The sequence below is a fragment of the Bombus huntii genome, chromosome 8 (assembly GCF_024542735.1).
Source record: "Bombus huntii isolate Logan2020A chromosome 8, iyBomHunt1.1, whole genome shotgun sequence".
Classification (NCBI taxonomy): domain Eukaryota; kingdom Metazoa; phylum Arthropoda; class Insecta; order Hymenoptera; family Apidae; genus Bombus; species Bombus huntii.
In genome coordinates, this window is record NC_066245.1 from 9,012,072 (window position 1) to 9,036,629 (window position 24,558).

The 24,558-nt window shown below is 35.8% G+C and overlaps 1 protein-coding gene and 1 long non-coding RNA gene across 2 annotated transcripts in view; one reads left to right on the forward strand and one right to left on the reverse strand.

The window, feature by feature from the left end:
- Positions 1-2,658: 2,658 nt before the first annotated feature.
- LOC126868533 (uncharacterized) lies at positions 2,659-6,551 on the reverse strand. Its single transcript, XR_007690628.1, has 2 exons — positions 6,408-6,551; positions 2,659-6,283 (listed from the first exon to the last, which is right to left on the reverse strand). It is a non-coding gene; the product is annotated as an uncharacterized LOC126868533 (long non-coding RNA).
- LOC126868517 (plastin-2) overlaps positions 6,523-24,558 on the forward strand; it is a 45,172-nt gene continuing 27,136 nt past the window's right edge. Inside the window, exon 1 of the mRNA XM_050624035.1 lies at positions 6,523-6,868. Within this exon, the coding sequence (XP_050479992.1) occupies positions 6,818-6,868 (51 nt within the window). The 5' untranslated portion in view covers positions 6,523-6,817. The remainder of the gene's footprint in view (positions 6,869-24,558) is intronic.

The window sequence follows — 24,558 nt, forward strand, 5'->3', positions numbered from 1 at the left end:
GTTTCATTTCATTTTTCTTCTCACAAACATCTAGAATATCGTTTTATATTAAGGTATTACTGATTTCATCAAACAATTCCCGAATGGCCTAAAAAAAAATACATTTTATAATGTAAATTCTATTTGTAGTATTATAAAATATTAATTTCTTACGATTTCAAACGATTAACAGATAGAAATGTTCGTTTCAATCCTTATGATTGTATTACGCTTTATAATATTTAATAGATCGATAACTTTATACCTTGGTGTGCCGATCCTTTCATTTTATACGCTCAACGTTAGTTCGCGTTCAACATTTAAAACTGCTAACTGTCCTATATTGTTAACATTTACATGGTGTAATGCATCGTTGTAGTATAATTAAAGCTTACTTATTACTTTGTACATTGAAGTATTATAAAATCACTAAATGTTATAAAGACGATACTTATACTAACGATAAAATATATTCCGTAATAAACCATTTTATAAATGTTGTAAGTGTTGCAAATATGGATCTCATTCTCGATAAAAAAAAGCGGAAAAACGTAAGAGATACGTTGTTATCCATTGGTGTGAAATATAGGTTACGAAATGTAATTTGTGTATTTAATGTTGACTCTGGTACAAAACCGTGTTTCGTATATAAGTTAATAATTACATTTTCTAATTATTTTTTAATATGATTCTTGAACTGGCTTTCTTGTCCTTTTTTTTATTTATACATAAAAATTTAATATACTTAACTCTTGTGCAAAAGTGTTATGTGCGTGTCTCTATCTACTAATGTGGTTTTTTTTGCATGATGTGCCAAGAAAAACTGCATTGTGTAAAGAAAAGAAATAACTTTATTGTGGGTTTATCGAAGAAGCTGTGCTTACAGCATGAGAAATTTTGTATAATTACTTGTTAAAGAAAATGAATTTCAATCATTGAGTTTCCATATGAACTAGAAGCTATGTGAATGCATGTTATGTGTGGGATGACACGGCGTACAGTGTGTTTTAAACATTTGCATATCAAAACATACGATTCGAATCGTCGATGTTAGCATAAATTGAATGAATTTTGTTAACGAATGTTCCACTGTTAGATGTCGTAGCTTAAGGAAATAGTAATTGCTCGATCAATGGTTAACAGAATTCATTTTAAAATAACAGTAGCTATAAGAAAATACCAACATATTATATTATACATAATCCACGGTTAGTATGTTGGGCGTTTTGTTTAAAACAGACTGTAGGTCAAAGATTCACTGAGACATGTGTACACATATATATTTTTGTACAGATACAAAAGAAGCTCGATGATCTGCTTGATTATCGTTCCTGGCAACGCGGGAATGCAGTGAATTTCTAACGATAGTGTTGTTTTCGTGTTTAGGTTTTTCGAAATATGTGAATTTTTTTTGTTTCTTTTCGTAATAAAAATAATATATATATAATAAATAATAATGTGTATATATATATATATATATATCATATATGTAATATATGATAATGTATATATATTATTTTATATTATGTATATTATATATATGTATACATATGTACGTACATTGGTTATCGTATTTTATACAAAGTACTTAGAATCATTTTTTATTAATCGAGATGAGCATTGAAAAAAAAGATAGAAAAGGAAAAGAAGAAAGAAACGAATAATAAAATTATATGCTTTATGAGGTGGTACACTATCATTAAAAATACATTGTGAGACTAGTGACATAAAAAGAAAGATTGAAATTGCGTGATTACTTAGAGCTGTTGCAAAATGGACATATTTGAACGTTGTACTTTATTATTAAATATTAGCGTACACTATGCTGAATACTGATCAGTCGTTCGGCGTAATATAGGCAAGTCCCTACGCGTTTCCAAGCAATTATACTAATCATCACAAAGAAAGAAATTCATTTTTCATAATTTTCATTGATAATAAGCACAAGGTGTTTAGTACTGATTTTGGTTCTCTTTTGTAACGAAATATTTGACGGAACGTGCACCCGATAGTAGATTAAAAATTTACCGAATTTATTTCAGAAGGATATTATTAAACGAAGTATTGTGCGTTGTTTTCATAAGTCAAAGCTATAATTATATGTCATTAGCTTTACACGTAACACAATTTAATTTTCATGTGCAGCTAATATCTATTTCAACATGTAATTTTGTTTCTTTCACAATTGATCGATGAATTCACATTTTTTAAGGGGAGGCAGGCTGCTAAAAATTTTATGATATATTGAAATACCTGCAATTTTAATTGAAATTTATATTTTGTGATATCGTTGTAAACTGCTTGACCACGATGATAATTATTTTTCTGCTAATTAATATTTATTTGTCATTCACGGTTTTAAAACGCTAGCTTAATTTTTCTTCGACTTACATATGACGATTACTTAGTATTTATTCGATCGTTCACATTCATTCAAACGATATAGTCAAAAAATGTTACTTAATTTTCGTTGCACCATTGCTAGTAACCATCTTTATGTTAAACTCGATTGTTTCTTTGTTCCTTTCTATTCTGTATATTATGCAGAAAGATCAGTATAGACCCTTTTACGTTAAGCGTGTTTTGGTTATTCCGAACGTTACACCTCGCAAAAAGAAAGAAAACTTTTCACCAAAAATTTAGTCGATAGAAAACCATTATCGTGTATCTATGTATTTATTTTACTTTTATCTATTTGTGTTTTCTCGATTGTCCTTAAAAAAAAAGCTAATTCCATCACGAGGAAAACTTCCAACGAATATACGATCTTTTATCATCATCACTTGCGTAAATAACTATTTTATCGTATAACATAATAGGTACATCGTTTATTTCCTTTATACGCGAATCATTTTAGTCAGAAATATTTATGAGACAGTAAATGTAACCTAGGGCTAAATAGCGTTAAAGTAGCCTTTATTTGTAAGATTATATCACTTTGATTTCCGATAAAATATATTAAATGTAAATGTGTAAGTACATGTACGTTCAATACCATAAACTGTTTTTCTCTTGCTTTTTTTTCCAAACAGTTTAAACAAAGAAAAGCTAGTATATTAGATAAAAAGTACAAATTTTCAACGTTATGATAAAACAATATGATGATGCATTAGTAGTATCTGGGAAATGCATCCGACGTTTAAGACATTTTTTTCTTAAAAATAGTATCACTGCCGATCTTCTATGATGTAACATTATTTAAAAGAGGTCGACGTCCGTGGAAGCGTGTTCGTGCGACCGGTAGGAGAGATAGAATGTCAATAAAGAGCGGCGGAACATGAATGTTCGGGGAGACATGAATTTCTCGTCTATATTACGCACAACGGGAAGTTGAATAAGCCTGGTCTGAAGAAGATTCGTATTTGTGTAGGATAGAGCTTTCGGCAAAACTAATATTTCAGGCGTTAGAAGAAGGATTAGAGTGTGAATATGATTTTTCAAATGAATATTCAAATTTTAGCCAAGTCAGCGATCTACATACGACATAGACAAAGTCTATTTTTTTTTAGTATTTTTTTGTATAAATTGATTTCGTATAAAAAACAGATTTCTATTTTATTTTTCAAAGGTTCTCTTGTTTTCCTTTCGTGTGCTTTTCGTCGATAACAATCATGTCCGTTCTTTATTATTAAGCGATGAAGAGCAGATTAATAAAGAGTAACATTACTAATTTAAATATCATTCGTAAATGCGCGCTGGGATTATGTATATTGCTTTGTCCATTCGTTTAAACAATGCCTTCCAATAGGAAATCGAGCATGGAAACAGACAGCACGTCGCATCACGCAATTTAAGCGAGCGTTTTATTGTCTCTTACTGTGTATGTAAAAAAAATGACTCACTACCGCGGGATTTCGTCGTTCGTTTCTTTGAGTCTAAAAATCGGCGTCTTGTCTTATCGTGGCATCTTCGTCGTCATTGCGTTACACTTTACAAATATATTCTTTAATCCATTCAAAAATACTAAGTTCCAGGATCAGCTTAACTTCGCGAGAAACGAAGTTGTTTCATGGTCAATCGAGTCACGGTTTTCCTATTAGACATTCCATTTTAATATTTCACCTCGCGTTCAAACGGTAGCGAACATATCACTGATATTATCCACAGGCGATAATGTTAGCAGCAAAACTAGTAAACAAAAAACATTTTGAAAACGAGGTATGCAATAAAGGTAATGGCTATTGAATATCATGTCTCCTTTTCTTTTATTTGTTCTTGATAGAGCAGTCGCTATATCGAAGCAGAATAATAATGTACAGTGACTCACGAAAGCTCAAACAATCATCATGGAAAAGTTTTCTGGATGTTCTTATGTTCGTCGTATAACATTTTCTGGAATTTCTTTAACTTTTTAGCGAGATACTACTATCGTAATATGTTGGCAAAGTTTGAAATGCATATAGAAGTTACAAGATATGTATCGACAAATATGTAGAGGTCGTAAAAGTATTTGGTAGACTATGAATAGCTGTTACAAACATATAGTTAACGTTAAAGGTGTTCTTTTTAAATATATTAAAGGTTTATTAACCTAATTAATAATTGATTGCTCGGATATCTTTGCAATGTGTATGTTTGCAACAAAGATTTTGTAACTTCGGATTCTAAATTTTGATATTCGTGATAGTTGTGTCTCGTTAGTATACATTTATAGAAAATTTGGAGATGTACGATATATTCAAAGTAGATCACTTATTGTAACATTTAGTAGAAGAAACAAAACTTTGCTTATGTTTCACTTCTTTAATTAAAAATATGAATCTGCCTAAATGTCCGTGACGTAGTCACTACGGTATTAATGAAATTTCAAATTATTTTATATAACGCGAATTACATTCAGATACATTCTTGTGTCACTGAGTTTCCGCTTAAGATATTTACTTTTATTCTACAGACGATTTTACATATGTGCAATTTCCTGTGTATAGAAGTAACATTTCATTACTTTTATGGTATGAGGTACTAGCAATTCCGTGACATGTTAAGCAATTTTATCATAAAGGCAATTCAAGGTAAAAGAAAAGAACTTAATCCTTCGCAGAACGAGCATTATTTCGTTTAATAAGAATTTTGATCCAATATAATTTGGCGAATGTATGGTGACGAATCGAAAAGTATTTCATGGTTCTTATTTGGTGAAAGAAGGAAACTGACGAACGAAGTGATTCATAGAGAGAATGTCTTCTGTCAGATTGAAGAGACGCTCTTTGGACAACTTCCGCCCTCAGGTTTTTAAAAGTAAAGCGCTTTGATGGTGGAAGGGAGTCGATCCAAATAAGAGATGCTTTTGTTCTCTAGAATATTCCACATTTCATCCATAAAACATAAGTTGAAGCGTAAAATGTCAGAATTGAATATTTTTTACGTTACAGGATATTTATAAGAATATGTTTAACGACCACTATCGAGTAGAATATATCGTAAAAATATAACAGAAACGTAGTTAACTACTTGCCTTATATCTGCAAGTCAGTTTCCAAACTGATCCTTTGTTCATATTTTAATTTCATTACGTAAGTAAATGGTTAATGTTCAGTTAAAAAAAAAACAAATGACTCACGCACTTCCATTAGTTTAAATTTATCGCAAGAAAATAACGTAAATAATAATAAATTTTAAGATAAATTTAAGAAACAGCTTCTATTGGGTTGGCGACTAAGTGATTGCGGATCTTGTCATTATATGGCATTACTTAGTTTCCAATCCAATACTACGTTATCACTTTCCCGTACTTTTCAATATATGTAATCGATAGATGCTGCCTCAGAACAATTTATATGTTATAGTTCTATCCGACTCGAACAGAGGCAGTTTAGATTTATAAGAAAGTTTAAATCAAAATCCACTTCCAATACCTCAGACTGCGAATTATTAAATACAAATTACACATAATATTACAAAAGTAATTTATATGGCATATATTGCTATAACGGTGAACAATTAAACGCTTATTCAAATAGCTCCCAAAGAAATGATAAGGCAAGGAGTCAACGAATATATCTATAATACATACATACATATATATACATATAATAAGTAGACTGCGTATATTTAATAAGTTCATGTTTTCATAGATATAATTAAGAACATGAAATCTGGGTAAAAAATTGTTTTACCTATTAAATATTATAGAGAGTATTGTACTTTGGGTATTTTATATCAATATCGCATATCACATGCATTCTATGCACTTTTGCACCTTTAAATTTTTCATAAATGCATAAAGATCCACAGTCTGATAATGACGATTCGATATTTCTGGTTTGAAATCGTCAAAAATTTGTTCCGTCAAAAAATATAACGACTGAAAACAAAGAAAAGAAGAAAAGAGTCAATAAAGGATTGTTTGTGTGTTAAGCAGATAAACTAAGCATGATAATGTTTACAACTTATAACATTTGAAGTTTTTCGACGAACCTGGCACGGACCTGTCCTATGGTGTCAAGACAGCAATGTCCCTTCTTTCTGGTTCGGTCGTTTTCGGGTGTGCTCGGCTGGCTGGCGCGCGCTTCGTTTGGTGTACGGTGTACGGAGCCTCAGTATTTGCTGCGACTCCGTAATAGTAGGACGCGTCCTCGCGGTGTTTGGCTGGTAACCGCGTCGTAACCAAAAACGCGTACGCGAGGTGCGAGAACGCCCCAGGTAACCGTTTTTGTAACTACCCGCGTGTACCCCGGGTGAAAATTACCGACTCGTGTTACACATTTCCTCTGTCTGATCGGTGTGTACTGCCGTACACTGGACATCAATTAAGAGAGAGGAGAAAGAGGGAGTGAAAAGGGCTACACGCAGGGACTGCAGAGAAAGGAAAGACGGAAGGATTATATATTCGAACAACATGGCCACTGCGATCGACGACCGGCAGGAGTTGCTGGAGCAATTTCAAGCGGTGAGTCCTTTTGCCTTTGTCCTTTTTACTCATCATCGAATTTCGAACAATCGACTCGTAAGGCATCCGTTACTATGGTTTTCGCGTTGATGTTGCACGTATTACAACGTATACCCTGGCTCCTTATCGATCGCCGGTTTTATCAGCATGCTTTCGTGGAAACCCACCCTCGTAGGGACTACGCCGGGTGTCGCCGCCCTGTACTCGGTTTATCCGTTTTTTACGCCAAGCCTACGCGAAATTTCAAACGTACATATCGCGTTGACAATCGTCTCTATTTACAAATACATGTGTGGTAACAGAGAATGATTAGTTTGGTCGAAATTTCGTAATACGTCTACTGCCGGGCAAATTTTGTATTTCTTGCACACAGCGCCGGTGTGGTGTCGCTTGTTTCTATTATGTAAATAGCATCTCTTTGTAAAGAAATTAGAAATTGTTTAGAAATTGTTTTCCGTAGGTACAATTCAAATTTTTGTAAATAGCAAAACTTTCACTACAAGACATATAATATAGAAGTAGAATATATTATATTTATTTTAGTGAAATCGATATATTTTTTTTTGTGCATTATTTCTTAGAAATAGGGTTGTGAGTACCATGATTCTCATTCCTATATTAAATATATTATTTTAAGTTAATATTTCATAATATTCAATCTTTTCCTTCTTACCATTGTTTATGTATGGTAGCTGCAAAAATGAAAGTATATTTTCACGTTGTACATACGCGTGACTAATTGGCGAGAAAAACAATTCCCACCGTCCATAAAAGCATTCAGCACTTTATGAAAGAATTTAATATTTTACATTAGAGTATTAAAAACTTTATGAATGTATAGTACGTGTTATAATTGACATAAATGCTATATTACAATATGTTATATACAATAATGATAATCCATCAGGCAATCAATGTACTGTAGCATCTTACCAACTGTTTTTCTAGTAAGCCATACAAGCATCTATGAATCAGTGCAACATTATGCGGTTGTATTGTAACGAGGATATGAATCATGTGTAATTCGTTTAGAAAAATGACGCATGTACGTTCTGCGGGCACATTGTGTCGGTCTGAGCTGCATCGAACGTCAATAATTTTTCAAATCGATCGAGCGCGTAATTACGTTCGATATCGAGTATCGTAACCCGGTCACTTTTCACTTATACTCTTCCGTACACAAGTCCACGCACGTGTAACATGTAACCACTCTCTCCGCTTATTACTATACGTATACGTAACGTATTTTGCGCTGCGTGCTGTCATGCTTGTTAAATAGTCCGGATGAAGAAGTCCATTAACTGTAACATTCGTTATAAGTCACGCATTATCTATTGTTTTCGCGGTTCGCCTTACCGACATTTGCTTTATTTACATTCAATTATTTACATATTTACATTCTGTCTTATGCCGATACGACAAGCACCATATATTAACTGTACGAAATTTATTATCTTCCCGTGTTATTTACATGCTATATAAATGGAGGGTTCACGCAAAATCGACCCTTGCATATATTTTTATACTTTTTCAGGGGGAAAAATGTTCAAGTAATTTAAGCATTTTTAATGTTTATCGAACAGCTCTTAATGTTTTTAAACAAAATATTCTGTGTATTATTTAACATCATAAGTAGATCATGAAATTGTAATCTTCTGGATTAAGGTGTTTTTGGAGCAAAAAATTAAAAATAAATTAAATTAACATAGGGACCAGTTTATCCTTACGTGGATTAATGATTCTTCGTAGTATAGCAAAAACGAACATATTGAAAAGGATATTGAATAGTATCAATTACCCTTTTTCTTAACTAAGGTTATGTTGTCATGTAAGAAAGTAATGAGTTTGATAACAATATACTAATAGGGATTTAATAACAATTATACTAATAGGGATATCAAAATAGTTGTATTTATTTAATAAGAACTATTTTGGTAAAAATCAGTTTTAATAGGAGGTTATTTTTATCAAACAATAAGTCAGGATATAGATCGATTTTAATATCGATTCCACCATGTCGCAAATCTCGCTCGTAACAACCATTAGAAAGTTGTCGCATCTTATTCTGGTTATTTCATCCATGTACCATGAAGATATCGTATTTATCGATATGGTATTTACCTGATAAATTTAAGACTTAATAATCAGTATGTATCTGAATTTAGTAACAATAATAATTTGATTATTGAATCTTGTTAATTTACCAATAGAAAAACAAATGATTATATCGAGTACAATACAGCTTGATACGAAGAATACCAGAAAGCTGAAGCACCAAAGAATGTGACAAAAGTCGCTTTGTATGTAAACCTTACAGTTGCTTCGTCGTTTTAAGAGGATTTGCTTTCGATGTAACTTTCCTAACGGAACCGATCGTTCGATCTTTAATTTCCCCTGATAAATGTCTCTAAAATTCCTCGATACCGTTATGCCCATACTCGGAGAAGAGTTTCAGCTCTTGAACACTCGTGTCGCTGCACTCTAATGTACAAAAGGAAGACACGTGACCGTGATCGCACGTGCTCGTCCTTCAAATACCTACGCTTGTTCCAATTATATATCGCTATTACCGTTGGGATCGTTTCTTCGCGGATATACATGGTGCATCAAGATGTATGCACACCATTTACAGTTTTTCGATCGGTTTCGATGGGCTACAGCATCTCGTAACCAAGTCGTTATTCCTTGTTCTTACAAGTTCACTTTTCACGGTTGATTTTAACCGAGCATGTATGTCTCGTTTCGTGAAACCCTTTACTCTTGCTCGCGTGTCTGTGGCTGAGGATTAATTGAATTTGCTCTTCTATACGAGTTTACAGTTTTTTAATATAGAGCCCTTTAACCCTTTATAACTGGAATTTTGCTTTACAGGAATAGTAATTGTAATTTTGAGTTGGAAATTGAGAATGAACGAATACAACGTTATCTTGTAATGAATATAACAGTGAAATACAATAATATAATGTTATACAAATTATTATTTGAATTATGAAATTTTCCAGTATTTGTTAGCTAGTATACAAATTAAAACTTAAAAACATGCATCTATTGCATATTATCGAAATATATAGTCGCTAATACGCGAGTTGTTATTAAACTATTATCGGTTAATTTTCATCTACGCATAATAGAGGATTCATTGTACTCTACTTCTTTCTCTATCGTGGTAAAACGAGTTACGAGTAAAAGAGAACAGAGAAACAGAAAACGAGCTTCCCATATTTGTTTCTATCTATCACTAATCCGAATATACGTACTCGTCGTGTTTTTTATTTCACGCGTAACCTATCGTCACCGTTTTATCGATCGAATCTGCAATTCATGAGTCACGGTTCTGGTCACCGTTTAGGTCGGATTTCTCCTGCATTTATTCGTTTCTGAGTATGGGAGGTAGGCAGCTAGTGTGGCGTTTAAACCAGCAGGATACAATTATAACCGTTGATGCGGATGGTGCTTAGAAACGAGATGAGAATCCCCTCGGAAACAATGACCTTGCTCAAGTACAAGGGAGATGGCGAAATTGCTCCCTTCCGCCGGCATTGTCGAGAAAGTCTTCAATTATCTTATTGATCGCGTTACCGGTGCGAGAACACAACCCCTTCCGCGACATCCTGCCCGTTGCAACGTTGCGAAAACGCACGTACGAATGTGTATGTATGCGTGGAAGAGCACCGAGGGGACCACCCTTGACGTCACGCTCAGCGTGGGCCTAACCGCGCCACGTTTAAATTTTCAATCGCCATGTCTCGCGATTTTATACAGCTGGATAGATTTTAAAGTCGTAAAGTGATAAAAGAGGAAAATTTGAAATATCGGAGTAATATGGATACATGGGAATCACAAGATAAACGGTTGAAACGATAATCGAGATATTTCTTGATGAAATTATTCGTTAAGTTAATTATATGTAGAAATATCGCACGATAGGAATAAAAGTCTATAGAGAGTGGAAAATTTGACGAACGCGTGTGTCGAAGTAATATCGAACGACGTTTAGAATAGAATAATCGAAGTATTGCAATGATCGTGGAATTTGAATATAGTTGGGACTCGTTTAAATTATAGAGAGTACGTCCTGAAAAGAAAGTACAGCCGATCGTTAAGTGTTATCCTTCTGTTGATATCGTTGATATTAATTATATATCGATGTCAATCACATTAATTAAGATTATACATGTACATACCTCAAGATGAAGTATCGTAACTTATATTTACCTCCGACTACTATAATCATTTACGACTCAAACGATATCGTTTATGGGTTACGATCATTCGACCTCTTGGAGTTCTTTGAACTCATAAAACAGACTTTTCACGATCGAGGTACTCGAACTAAAAAAGAAGCTTCGTCTTATCAATCAGATTGACCCGAGGCAATTTGATATTCGCCGGGGTAATAGGGTTGTTTGAGTTATTCAAGCAGATCGAATTCTTGGACGGCAATTTCCGACGGTCAAGGTGCTCCAAGTATCGCAGTGCTTAACTCAGTTTCAGCTGGGGTTTAACTCGGTTCGTCTGGTTGGAGGACGCGGGACAGATCTAATAGACCTTCCCTCCGCTTCCTGCGCTGTCTCGGATTTACGTTCCGGTAGCGAAAGTCGTTAGTGGAAGTAATCGAGGTGGGATTCGTATTTGCACTTGGCCGAGAGTGCTCGAAAGGGAGTCGTAGGAGTCCTCGTCACTTTAGACTCTAGAGAGTCCTAAAGCGATTATAGAGCACGGTGAAACATCTCCTCGTACTTCTCGCCTTTTTCCTCCTTTTTTCCTTGTAATTGAATATCTTGTGGAAGAATTACGTAGAATACGTGGAATAATTTGGAATATTAATGGAAATAGGTCGTGTCTTAGTGCGTTTCGTTGGTAGTGGATGACAAATCGAATAAAGCGTATGTTAATTATTTATCGCCTATATATGTAGACACGTAATCACTTCATTAATTTTTTATTCTAGACCTCTTGCTTCTGAAACGAGGATTTTATTTGATTATTATTACACCGATATTACGAATCCACGATTCAATAGGTTACAGACTGCCGATGTTTATAGAACGCGTAAAAATATACGAATTATCCAAAGTAGAGTATTCGTACAATAGAGTGCGTAGGAGTAAAGTAGAGCGCGTACAATATATTTGAGGGATGAAACGAATCTCCGTTTAAATTCTATTTCTTTATTTGTATTCATAAAAGCGTGAATTCGCACAATCATCCACAGTCTAGTTACGGATATATACAATCAATAATTTTGCAGATGTTACGTAACTTTGTCCTTTTAATCTACGTTAGTGAAAACGAAGAAACAAACGTTCGGTTTTCCTCGTCGCTAAAAGAGAAGAGAAAATTTGCGCATTTACGATTTGACGACATAGGAAAGCCCAAAGTCTTTATCGACTGAAAAAATAATGGATATTCAGAGAGACAAAAGGGGCACTATAACGAAAGAAAATTTGTCGTGGCAAGGAAAAAATTCGCATTGGTCGGTGCGTAATAGGCGGAATTCCAGACACAGATCAGATAACGACATCCGGAGGGACGATTTCGAATTCTCGAAAGCGTCGATTCGACCGTGCCGAGTCCGCTTCGAAAACTCTGGTTACTCTGGTTACTCTGGTTCATGCTGCATCGGCTTTAATGCCTGGCATAGCAGGCTTTTTTAGCGCATCTAAATCACCCCTCGAGTATGTAAATATGCAGTACGTGATGGTGGCCGTGTGTCGGTGTGGATTACGGTCGCTTCGTTGCACAAGGGGTTGAGAGTCACCCCGTCAGAAACAATGTCGTGAAGAGTGTTCCTGTGAAAAGGGTGGCGATGTAGCTAGACCCGGATATATCTTTTTCCGCTTTTTCTTCTCGCCTCTGGCGAGTTTCCAATTAAAATATCCCGGAAATCTTCCGGTCGTATTAAGAATCTTGTCTTTCGACTAATAGAACCAGAAGTTGGTTGCATGGTATTTTTGGAAGATAGGTTACTGGGCTTTGTACCGTTTTTTTAAAGATTATCTTTATGGAAGAATCTACTGCATAGTTTTTACTTACTGAGAGAACAGCAATAGATTTTCATTCATCGCTGCGCTATTTCATACTATTGAATGAAAGTTTGAGTCAGTCGACGAAATACTTCTAATCGAAGCTTGATACGTCAAAATTCATATGTTCGATTATTCTCGAGTTTAATAGAATAGAAATAAGCGATCGTTATATATTTAAAAACATATATTTTTCGCTTTTTTTCTTCCTGCGAATTTCTTTTTTTTTATGTTTTTAAGGCACACATACCTTCGGGTATCAGCAAATCGAAGCTAGATTACAATTTAAAAAGTAACTCTAACTAGCTTATAGTAATATACTAATTTTAAGAACTCGATAGTTTAATCTTGGGAAGTTCTAAATATACTACAATATATAATATACTTTTCAATGATTTTTTAATTAACGTATCTTCCAAAAACTCTCGAATTAACCATCGAATATTATTCGCATCTCCAGCGTGTATTCTTTAGAAAAGAAAACGCCCGGAGAAAAGAATCAAAGCTTGAAACAATTAAAGTCATATGGTAAAATAGAGAGTACTAGAAACACGATCACGGTACGGTCGAACTAATTCTTCCGGTTGCGTTGGTAAAATGGCTTGCTGTAAATAAAGGAGCACGTGCTCGCAACCCCCTGAAGCGTCCTTACAGCGCGTAGGCACGTGTCGTTCTTTTCTTATCCAGACCATCGTGCTGTTGGTCCTTTCCAGCAAAGCGAAAATAGACTATCGACGTTGCACTCCTGAGAATTAAATGCCTACGTTTACGCGGACCCAGTTTACCATTCTCAGTTCGCAGCAGGGAATGAAAACACGCCTCCCCGAAACGATCGGAGAATGCATTTACGGCTGGTTTAGGGCGTAACTTAAATTTCATGGAAGTAAAGGAACGTTATATATATTTAGCTTGAATATTTTAAAAGCCTTTATAAAGTAATTCTTAACAATGCGTTTATCGTTGATAAAATATTCGTTGTACGTTTACCTGTGCCGTGTGCTAACAAATAAATGATTTTCGTACAGAAATTAATTTTATGTTATGAAATTTTGCACGAGTGCTTTGCGCGAATTATTATTCAAGCTTTTTCAAAAATTTCGTGGCTTTTTCATTTTTATTTAAATGTTCTCTTATTGTATTCTTTTATTTATTTATCCGATTAATTTTAATCTACGTTGCGCTTTTACGTTGATATAATACAAACATACGATATATGATAATAAAATAAAATTTCTGTATCGCAAAAGCTGTACAGAAATTATTATGTGAGTATTTTGAAGAATATCTATCGTACTATTTATCGTACTTATCGAGTATTTTAGAAGATTTCAGTGATATCGTATTCAAGAGTACGCACGTCCGTGTATAATTTATAATTTGTATTTATATTAAGTTATTTGAAGTATAATTTATGGTAGAAGCATGTGCCTTGAATTTCAAAGATGCTCAATGAACGCTTCAAGTAATTGAATACCATTTAAATGGGTGATAGCAAACAACAGTGAAATTAGTTGAGTTCATCGATGTTTGTAATAGGCTCGTTTAAATAAAACCGAACGCGTTCAGATAAAACTGAACTCGTTCAGAGCAATTTCACAGAAGGTGCTCGGGATTTGTTATTATATTTCATGCATCGGGTGTTTCTCAGGTAACCGTGAGATCGCGGCTTCGGACCAAAACTATTTCACACCTGTGCGAGCATGAAATTAATGCAGCAATGCGTTATAATGTTCACGAAGGAGGTGTTGCAGGTTGTATCAGGTATACGTTATCAAGCTTGTGCCTGTGGATCGACCGAAACCATTCGTTTTTCGAGTTAAAGTAACCCATAAATAACTTACATTATCTGTTTGCTATTTACGCATTTCAACGATGCTTGCTTCTCTCTTTCTCGTTGTCTTCCAAAAATATTAATCAAACTAAGCTAACGTTGTATCTTGCTCGTTCAATTTAAATATTTCACTTATCGCCGTACCACATGCTACAGTTACATTCCCGACGATCCTCGGTCTCTTCTTCTTCGAAAATTTTTAATTAAATCGAATAACTTTGTATCTTATTCGTTTAATTAAATCGAATAACTTTGTATCTTATTCATTGAATTTGGTATCTCACTTATCGTCGTACGAGATGTTATTTATTGGTTTTAAGCTTCAACGATGCTTGATCTCATTTTCCCTTCGACAAAGTTAAGTAAATCGAATGATCTTTTTTCTCATTCAGTTCGATATGTAACTTATCTTAGCGCGAGATGTGACAATTACATTGGTTCCGAGTCAAGGATATCGTTCGAATGTCACGGAGATTAGAAGTTTGTTTAAAATGTGTCTGGCGAATATTGCTCAAGATAGAACGTTCGTCGAGCCTCGACGATGTCGTAATATCGCGGCGAACAATTCATTGTCAGTTCGTTGTACGCCGAATTTCTTCCTCTTTTCTCTCGTTTTCTCTGTGGTGCGGCGTGGTGTAACCGTATGGGACGCGGTTCGAGTAAAAGCTCGTTCGTAGGCCAACAATGCGTTCTGTTCGAATTGTTGCTCAACGAGTCTCTGTTGTAATGTCGTGCCGTGATTATTATGCAACTACTCGCCGCTGGAATAGTAAATGGACTACGATCGGTCGCTTAAAATATAAAGTCGCTATGGAACGTCGTGTTCCTAGGTGGAGCGCTGTGTTTTATGCTATTCCCCAGACGTTATTCTCGATTCATTGATTTTTCCTATGTGAAAAGACGAACGAAACAGCGGGGCAGCCAGCTACGCTCGTTAAGGCCCACAACCGAAGACGACGCGTCGCGAGTTCGAATCCTCGGCCTGCAAAATATATTTGCAAAAGGATGGAAAAGCCAAAATCTCTCTTAAAAGTAAAAGTATAAAAGTAAGACGAACGAAACAATAGCATCGGAACGGAAAATTCTTCGTCCATGATCCTTCCTCGTATAAAAGCGAAAGAAAGCATGACGATATTAAATTCGAAAATTCTTCATCTATGGGTCTTCCTTATACGAAAAACAAATCGAATGGAAAAATCAATCGAGGAACAACGATGAATTAAACAACAGATTCTTATCATTCGTATGAGTCACCGGTTGCTCGTATGTTCCAAATTTCGTCTGACAATCGCACTTCCTCGATGATACATTATCAGAACGAAAACATGCATTTTGGTTGAAACTCTTCGGGAATATCGCGTTCTCGGTCGTTGCATCATAAAACGAATGTACTTTCGAAGGTAACGCGATCACGCAGAATTTTAGAACACTTTCAATTTGATAGCAGCTGCGACGAGTTTGATTGATCATCTGTCGTTTGTTATATTTACCGTCTGTCGTATTTCGATCCACGCTAATTAGTCTCTGCATTAAAATGAATAGTGTTATGCAATAACGTGTTCAAATGTTGCCTCACTATTTAATTTGTGTTTCATTTATTTTTCACTGATTGTAAATTGTAATATTGAAACGTAATATATAACGTACGTTCTGTTACTGCGATTTTGTATTATTATTTGCGGTAGAAATTGCGTCACGATTGAAATTCTACCCCATGTGAATATACGTAGTTCCAATATTAACATTCGGTAATAATTGCAATGTTATTTGTACGAGCAATTATCATTTCGCTTTTAATCCGATATCGAGTAACAATGAAACATTTAATTCCATTTTCGTTTGAGTTTATCGATTTGTAAAATAAAATTTTCCAAATTCTAAACGAGATGAAATTTCATCCTATGATGACATTAATATTATCTCCTCTCGCGATAATTTTGTAAATTCATCTAATATTATAATTTTCAAATTCATCAACGTCCTATGGACCTGTTAGGATTAAAAATTCTCGTAATTTATAAACTTTGCTTACTTTCCCATTCGTGTAATTTGCCTTTATTTTTATTTTCTTTCTATTTGCTTTTATCGAATAATATTCTCTTCTTTGTTTCGACGCGATTTTCATCCTACTTTCGTCATGTTTTTCAACGCTCTGCGAGTTGAGAACCAGCGTATTTTTACTTTCTTGCGCACAAGAGGAGAACCGGAAGTCGAACGAGTGTTGAACCTCGGGTGAAAAGTTCGACAGTGAATCACTCATAGCGTTCGTAATGGATGCTAAATGGCATGATAATTGCCAGCCTTGAAATCTCCATATAAATGGAGCATGTGAAAGAATATGCTGAACCATTCGGTCGATAATCAACATCACGATGTACACATAATTAATTTATCGTGTTTCGTGCCAAAAGACCGTTAAGCGTCCGATGACCATCTGCAACTTTTTAATCAGAAGCGACTTCCGTTTTTCTAATTACCAATTCCTATGAATATCGTATCACGGTTTATTATCGAAATGAGTAATAAATGCTCCTGCAAGTATCTAATCAGAAGCAGAAGATAACGAGGATATATTGAAAAACGGTAATGTCTTCATATGCATAGAGGCAAAAGTGAAATAAAGCTAATTTTATGCACAGAGTATTGGTATTCGTCGAATATTCATCGTGCGATCAGCAACGACACGATTTAATCGTCGTAATCTATCGAGTGAACGCATGTCGCGTGGATACGAGTTTCGGGGAACAGTTTGATGATTCTCGAATATGTATTCGTTGTTAGTAGACAGTTTTAATAGAAAATCTTCTCCATATCTGTTGTAAAGTTCCTATTTTTTCCAAATTATTCTATTATTTCTCTTATTCTACTCGTTGCATAATCGTCTTTGAAGACTTAAATCGTTGTTCTTGGATGAACGATAGAACTACGAGAGAAGCGAAAACCATTAATTCGTAATTTTCCATACAAACCGTATAAATTCGAAGCACTAAAGTACATCACGTTATATATTTCTGAGCAAATGTTCCATTTTTGATTCCTCGACGCGAGTCTTGTATTTCAGTAACCGGTAGTTCTAGCGTTAATAATAACAACCGCTTTTCGAAGCCTATCTATCGTTCTCTCTGTGCTTTAGCCATCGAATAACACGTACCTTAAGGTCCAGCGAGATTTCCACTTTATTCGTTCGTACTTTGATCATTTAGCAACATGTAAAGCTCGTTTGTTCGAGCTTGTTTCTTGCTTAATGCACGTTGTACCTTGTAAAACTTAATGCCCTGCTATTTGTGCTCGTCCCGTCGGAGGAAAGAAAAGACGAGAGATTTCTCTCGTTTTGCATCCAGCGTAATTTCGTGGTGCACAATGTTTCTGCTGTTTCTGCGTGCAGCGCTGGAAAAATACGGTCATAACTTGCATCAGGAATTTCTCGTCTATGAATGTGCTCTTTATAAAGATAAAATATGGTGGTTTACGAAGCTTCAGCAGAGGTGAATCGGCCTGCTGATTTTTCATGTGAGTCGTATTCCCCTCGAACGTTTGAATTTGATCGATTCGTCTTTTTCCTTGAACAACTCGGGCGATCGTATTTTTATAGTGAGCTTCTGTTTGTATAAGGAAATGTTTCGTATCGATTTGCCCTTTTTCGTTGAATAAGTCAGTTGGTTATATTTTTTTGCGACAGAATTTTATTTATACGTAGAATCGTCTGAATATCGTTTCCATTGTTGGGACGCGATCGATGAAAATTGGAGGTTTGAAGTTGGATGGTCGTCGCTGCAGTTCTATAGATAAGCTAAAACGATTGCGAATATTCGATGGTATCCATTGGCGATAGATATCGGGGATGGAGGATAATAAAAAGCGCATGCTGTCGATATTAGCTGTTGGTTTTTAAGTTATTCGAGATATCGTTTAGTTGGCTGACGATGAGTCGTGGTAGGACAACAATGACGCGTCTACGAATAATAAGCAAAGATGAATAATAAGCAGCGGAGATAATCGTACGAAGAACAGCTCATTTCCTCGAAACACTGTCAGATTATTTGAGAGTCAAAGTAATTAACGATTCCTCTTCGTTTATTTTCTCGTTCCTTAACCATCTGCTATCCTAGTCGATCATTGAAGATTCTAATTGAATCGAGCGCTGCGAAATTCCTCTGGTAGTTTCAATCTGAAAAACTCTGTCCTACGAATTTTACATTAAACGAAAACTAAGTAACAAACGAGGGGGAATTTTTAATCATTTTATTTAACGCAAAATTTGTAGGATAAAATTCTGCGAATTTGCTCTATTAAAAGTTTCGAAGCGTTTTAGTTCAGATAGAACATATCGAGTGTAAAATCATTTTTTGAAATTTATTTTACTAGAAATTTAAGAACAACTGGTACAATTAAGATATTCGGTAGATCTCGTTGGATTTACTTGTTCGAATATTTTGGTCCACCGACTGTATAGGTTTTACAGCTGGTATATGAAAACATGGTCGAGTGTTGTTAATTCCACTCATAGTAGAGAGTATCAAAGTGCTGTTTCCTGGTTCTTTTTTCTCACATAAATACACAGGCGTACGTTTGTAGGGTGTCGTGTGCATGTACACGCGTCCTGTGCCAGTTCGGTTCCCACGCTTAGCTCCTTATTACGCCTGTATTTCTAATTAATTCCTTTTCTAACGAGATTCCAGACTTGCAAGTGCTGCGATAAAGCGTCGATGAAACGAACTTCCTTCAACGAATCGATACTTTATATTTACTCGATTTTTATAAATAAATTGCATCTCAATTATAAAGATAGCATGAAAAATCAATTGAATTAACGTTGCAATGAAGATTAACGACAGCTTATAGAAGTATGTAAATCGTCGTAGATAGAAATATCTGGCCAGTTCGATGAAGTATGTCCAATCTTATAAGAAGATAGATAAGAAGATAGATAAGAAGAAGGAAAAGATCGACTTAAATATACAGGGTGGTTGGTAACTGGTGGTACAAGCGGAAAGGGGGTGATTCTAGGCGAAAAAAGAAGTCGAAAATATAGAATAAAAATTTTTCGTTCGAGGCTTCGTTTTCGAGAAAATCGACTTTGAATTTTCGCTCGGTACGCGTGCACGGATCTCACTGTAGATCGTTGTCTCGATGGAAAAATTAAAAAAAAAATAAAAAAAATTTTTATTCTATATTTTCCACCTCTTTTTTCGCATAGAGTCACCCCCTTTCCGCTTGTACCACCAGTTACCAACCACCCTGTATATATTATACGCGTGTAGCGTTTGAATACTGGGAATACACGTAGTTTTGCACGATGGCTTAGGAGAATACCAAATGCTACTATTCACAGGAAATGAGCGATGGGTGATTCATGTGAAGCGGTCGATGAAAGCGTTTTTGGCGTTTGGGAACGAGAGGAAGAAGTCATAGGTGTACACGAGGAACATTTGGCGGCGTATTTACGGTGGAGAAAATTTGACAATTCGGTGATTAGAGATTTGACAACTTTTATGGTCGGGAGTATACTTGAAAATTCGAATGTAGACGATTGGAACGTTCGGAAATTTGATGATTGCTGGAATATTTAAAAATTTCAGATTTTGACCATTGGAATGTTGAAAAGAAAAGAAAGAAAAAGTACGACGTCGTTTTTGATCAGTAATTTCAAGTAATTTTCCATTTCTTTCTTATGTTTTCATGCTAAAAAAATTAGCAATTGGAATGTTTGAAAATCGGAGATTGGAACATCAAGACAATTTGGAAATATGGCTGTTGGAATATTTAAGGATTTGGAACTATTGGAGTTTGGACTATTGGAGAATATTTAAGAATTTCGAATTCTGGCCATTGGAATACTTGACGATTCAAAAATTTAATTTTCGAAATATTTGAAAATTCGTCGATCAAACGAATTCCAAAATTCGCCCTCTTTTCGCACGACGATACGCAATTCATTTTCTCTCTATAAAATGCAAAACTGTCGGCGCGAATATTCTTTACGTACGCCATTTCTCTAGCACGAAAGTGCACCTTGTACACGTTCGATCGGGTGAGCGGATATTCCCATCCTGCAGCGTTTACAAGGACCTTCAAGATCAACAAAGATTTCCTGCCACACTAGCTTCGAGTTTTCGCAGACTTTCCCGTATACGTAAACGAAGTTACGGTAAAGAGAAACAGAGTTCGTCGACATTTTTGGAACACAATTTCATCGCTTCGCTTGTTCAAGCTTCCTAAACAATCCACGTTTCAAACAATCTTCTGGAAAATATGAACTGAATCATCGACGAACCATACACTTTCTCAACAACAACATACTTCAGCATACGCAATAACAAAATTCTTTAAACCTCTAAAAACAGAATTTTTAACACATTCGTTTCTACCGTTGAATATGTTGAGAAACAATGTACTAATGAAAAACATAAATCACATTTTCTATCTTTTATAGGTGGACAATTTTAATTTTTTTTTTATTTTTAAATTAAATATATGTTTTCGTCATCCCATTGAATACCTACAAATATTAATAGCGTTAGTTATAGGGAATAATATTATTTACGTTAAATTAACAAAAGTACTAGACTAACGTTATTCGTGTGAATTATTCATCGACAGAAAATTCTGGATTTACTATCTACTTATTACCTATTTATCACTTATTTATAATAATTCCTTCTCCGAATATTTCGTATTAAAATGTTTCTTCTCAGTCAGCACAGACGAAACATACAAAAATTAAACCTATCTATTTTTTTCTGTATCTACTTTGAATATTAATTCTTCGATACGTCTCTGATGAAAAAAATATGCAACTTCCGAGGAAGGAAAAATACGTCGTATCTCGATAGCGACGAATGTCTTAACTCTCGGGTAGCTGTATTTTGATAGCAAGTGATTTTTTGCGTCTTAAAATATTCTCAAAATCTCCGGAACACTCTTCCAAGTTACTAGAATCCCATCCAATAACTTTTACCGCTATATCTTACTTCGTTTACTACTAACTTTTTGAGCAAAGTAAAATTTCACCAAAAATATGAAAGAATAGAAAAGAAATGGAAAATTACTTGAAATTACTGATCAAAAACGACGTCGTATACGGACGAAGGGTTAAATTCGTAATGATCTTATTTTTCTGTGAAACTTTCCAACTTTTCGACGTGTCCGAAACGTATCCAGAATTCTTCGGCATTTCGAATCCTCTTCTGCCGAGCGATAACCCAACCATTAAACCAACCATTCGCAAGAGAAAAAGAGTCGTTCGGCTCGATAAGCTTCCGAGTACTCGCCCTTAATGCGCCTTATGGATAAATAAGGTATCTCGAAATTGATGAGTCACGGGGCGGATGTATCTTCTTACAGGGTAGCTGTTGGTCCCTTGGATTAATAAGTTTGGTCGAGTTACCGATCCGTGAGAATGACAGTATCGTGTGCGTGGGTGTGTATGAGAGAGAGAGAGAGCGAGAAAGAGAGAGAGAGAGAGAGCGAGAGAGAGAGAGAGAGACTACCGTACCGGTGCATACGTTTCAATCTGTCAACCGGTGCGGTGGTTTTGCGTTTCGCCCCGTAGCTTTGCTAATCGAAACACGACTCCCGAAGGTCGATCGTAATAGAAACGTTAGCACGACGATCGGCGAGGACGATCGGTAACCGGACTCGTCGTGATTAAGCTGTACTAATGAGTCCGCGTAAAACGAAGTCATGCCCACCTCTAGCCTCTTAATTGCTCGCTAAAGACGTTTGCGTTTGCGTCTATAACGATTCTTAGTGTCGAGGTAAATGTCTCGTTAGTTGTCTTTTTTGCATAATTTTCGTCAATAAAGTATCATATGATTTTTACGTTTCGAGTTCGTTATCCGGATACTTTAGCCTCGATATATTCGATGTAAAGCGAATGACGATGGTTAATTGGACGTTAAAGATGCAGAAGGCGAAACGACGATGGCTAATTGAATATCAGAGACGACGAGATTAATAAGATCGTACGATTACGTTCAAAGATGCTTATCATTTTCTCGTCACGACCCATTCTGCAAGTGGAATTACATATTCCGTTTTAAGAATGATATTTATCAATTATATTCTTTTACGTCGAGAATATTTTCAAGGTTTTCGTAAGAATAAAAGACGCACACACACGCTTTCGTAACTATCATCGATCTCACGGCACTCGAGACGCCAGTCGTTCGAGTTTGTCCTTAGCTAGCCAGACTTTTTCGAATTCCAAAGCGAAGGAGGCCGCGTGTATTCTCGAAACAGTCAGGTTCTCGCGTTCTCGTGGGACGAAAATATCCTCCGTTGAAAATATCCGGAATGCCCGTAAAACCGTTAATCCTCTCACACTGGTCTCGTACGGTTCTCAATGTAAATTCCACCGAGTGTCGGAGCATTTGCCTCTAATTAATACGAGACTCGTCGAACAATGGGGCAAGAAGATCAGACTTTCTGCATTCCCTTGGCGGGTCGCGTTCAGAAGAAACCGGCGAATGGATAGATAACCGAGACGGTCTATATCCTGGGAACTTCCTCGGTGTTGCGCGGACCGCTCGTCATCCGGTGGTTTTACCATTTCCTCGTGATAATTATCGATGTTGGCAATGTCGAAAGAGGAAATATGGCTTCTGCGTGATTTCGAATTCCTTCGATGGAAACTTCTCGTTCCTCCACTCACCACCGCCTCGTCCTTTTCATTCGCCTTGCTGCTCCGCTGTTTTATTTATTTATCTGGTTTATCGACGCGCGATTTCTCCATGCATTTACCAAACAGTCTCTCGTGCGATGTATTTCAAGGTTTAATAGTCGAACATTCTCGAGATATTCTAGATACAATAGGCATAGTCGAGCAAAAGGTGCGATAGAGATAAGGATAGGTCGTTTAAAATTTTGCTAAAAAGTTAACAATAAAAATACAAGATAGAAAGAGGCTAACGCTTTGGTCTTCGATATCATCTACAATTTCACGATGAAACTTTTATGCGTGGATGACTCGGAAGAAGAAAGATACACCAGAGAGGAATTAGATTCGTTGATCGAGGCGAAACAAAATGAAAATCAGCTTGAAGAATATATTTTGAAAGCTTTACTCGCTGTTATACCCTGCTGAGTCATCCTCTATAAATATAACGTTATTCCTTTTTAATTTTCAATATTGTCGTTAACTTTCGCAAATAGCAATACTATGTTTATACCATATTATGCAGATAAAACGCGGATCGTGTGTCATCGTATTAAGAAAGCTCGAGACCTTGTCAGCTGAGTCAACAGTGTACAGAGCCGCGCAGATGCGATGTTCTAGCTTTTATACAAAACAATCTCGCGACTATACTTGGAAAGGGATTAAAGCGCAGTTGGCAATCGAAACTGTATAACTGTAACGGCCACGCCGTATAGTGTGTCTACGTGTGGCGTATAAAGACCAGTGGATGACCACAGGAAACAAGATCCATCGAGAGAGTCGTTTCAGTGTCTGCATCTCGTTGACTACTTTCGGATCACCGTATCTGCGTAACTCTGTACCCCTTTTTGCAGCTCCAGGCTATTGTGGCGAATGTTGATAAATTCTTTCGCCGTGCATCCGCTACTGTCATCGCGCCTTCACTTGTACTACTTTTATCGCTCTAGAATTTCTACGAATTTCCTTCGATAAGTTTTGACAAATCGAACGTTGTTTTATCGGTGTATGTAACAAGTATGACGATATATAATATCGTTCGATGCAAAGCCACAAAAGGCAATAGCGTGTTTCGTTTGTAAGCTCGCGTGTTATATATCGGGTCGATGGAAAAATTGATACGTTGGTCCTTGATCGTGTCAAGATAAATAATTTCAAACGAGTTACGCGTCATCGTTCG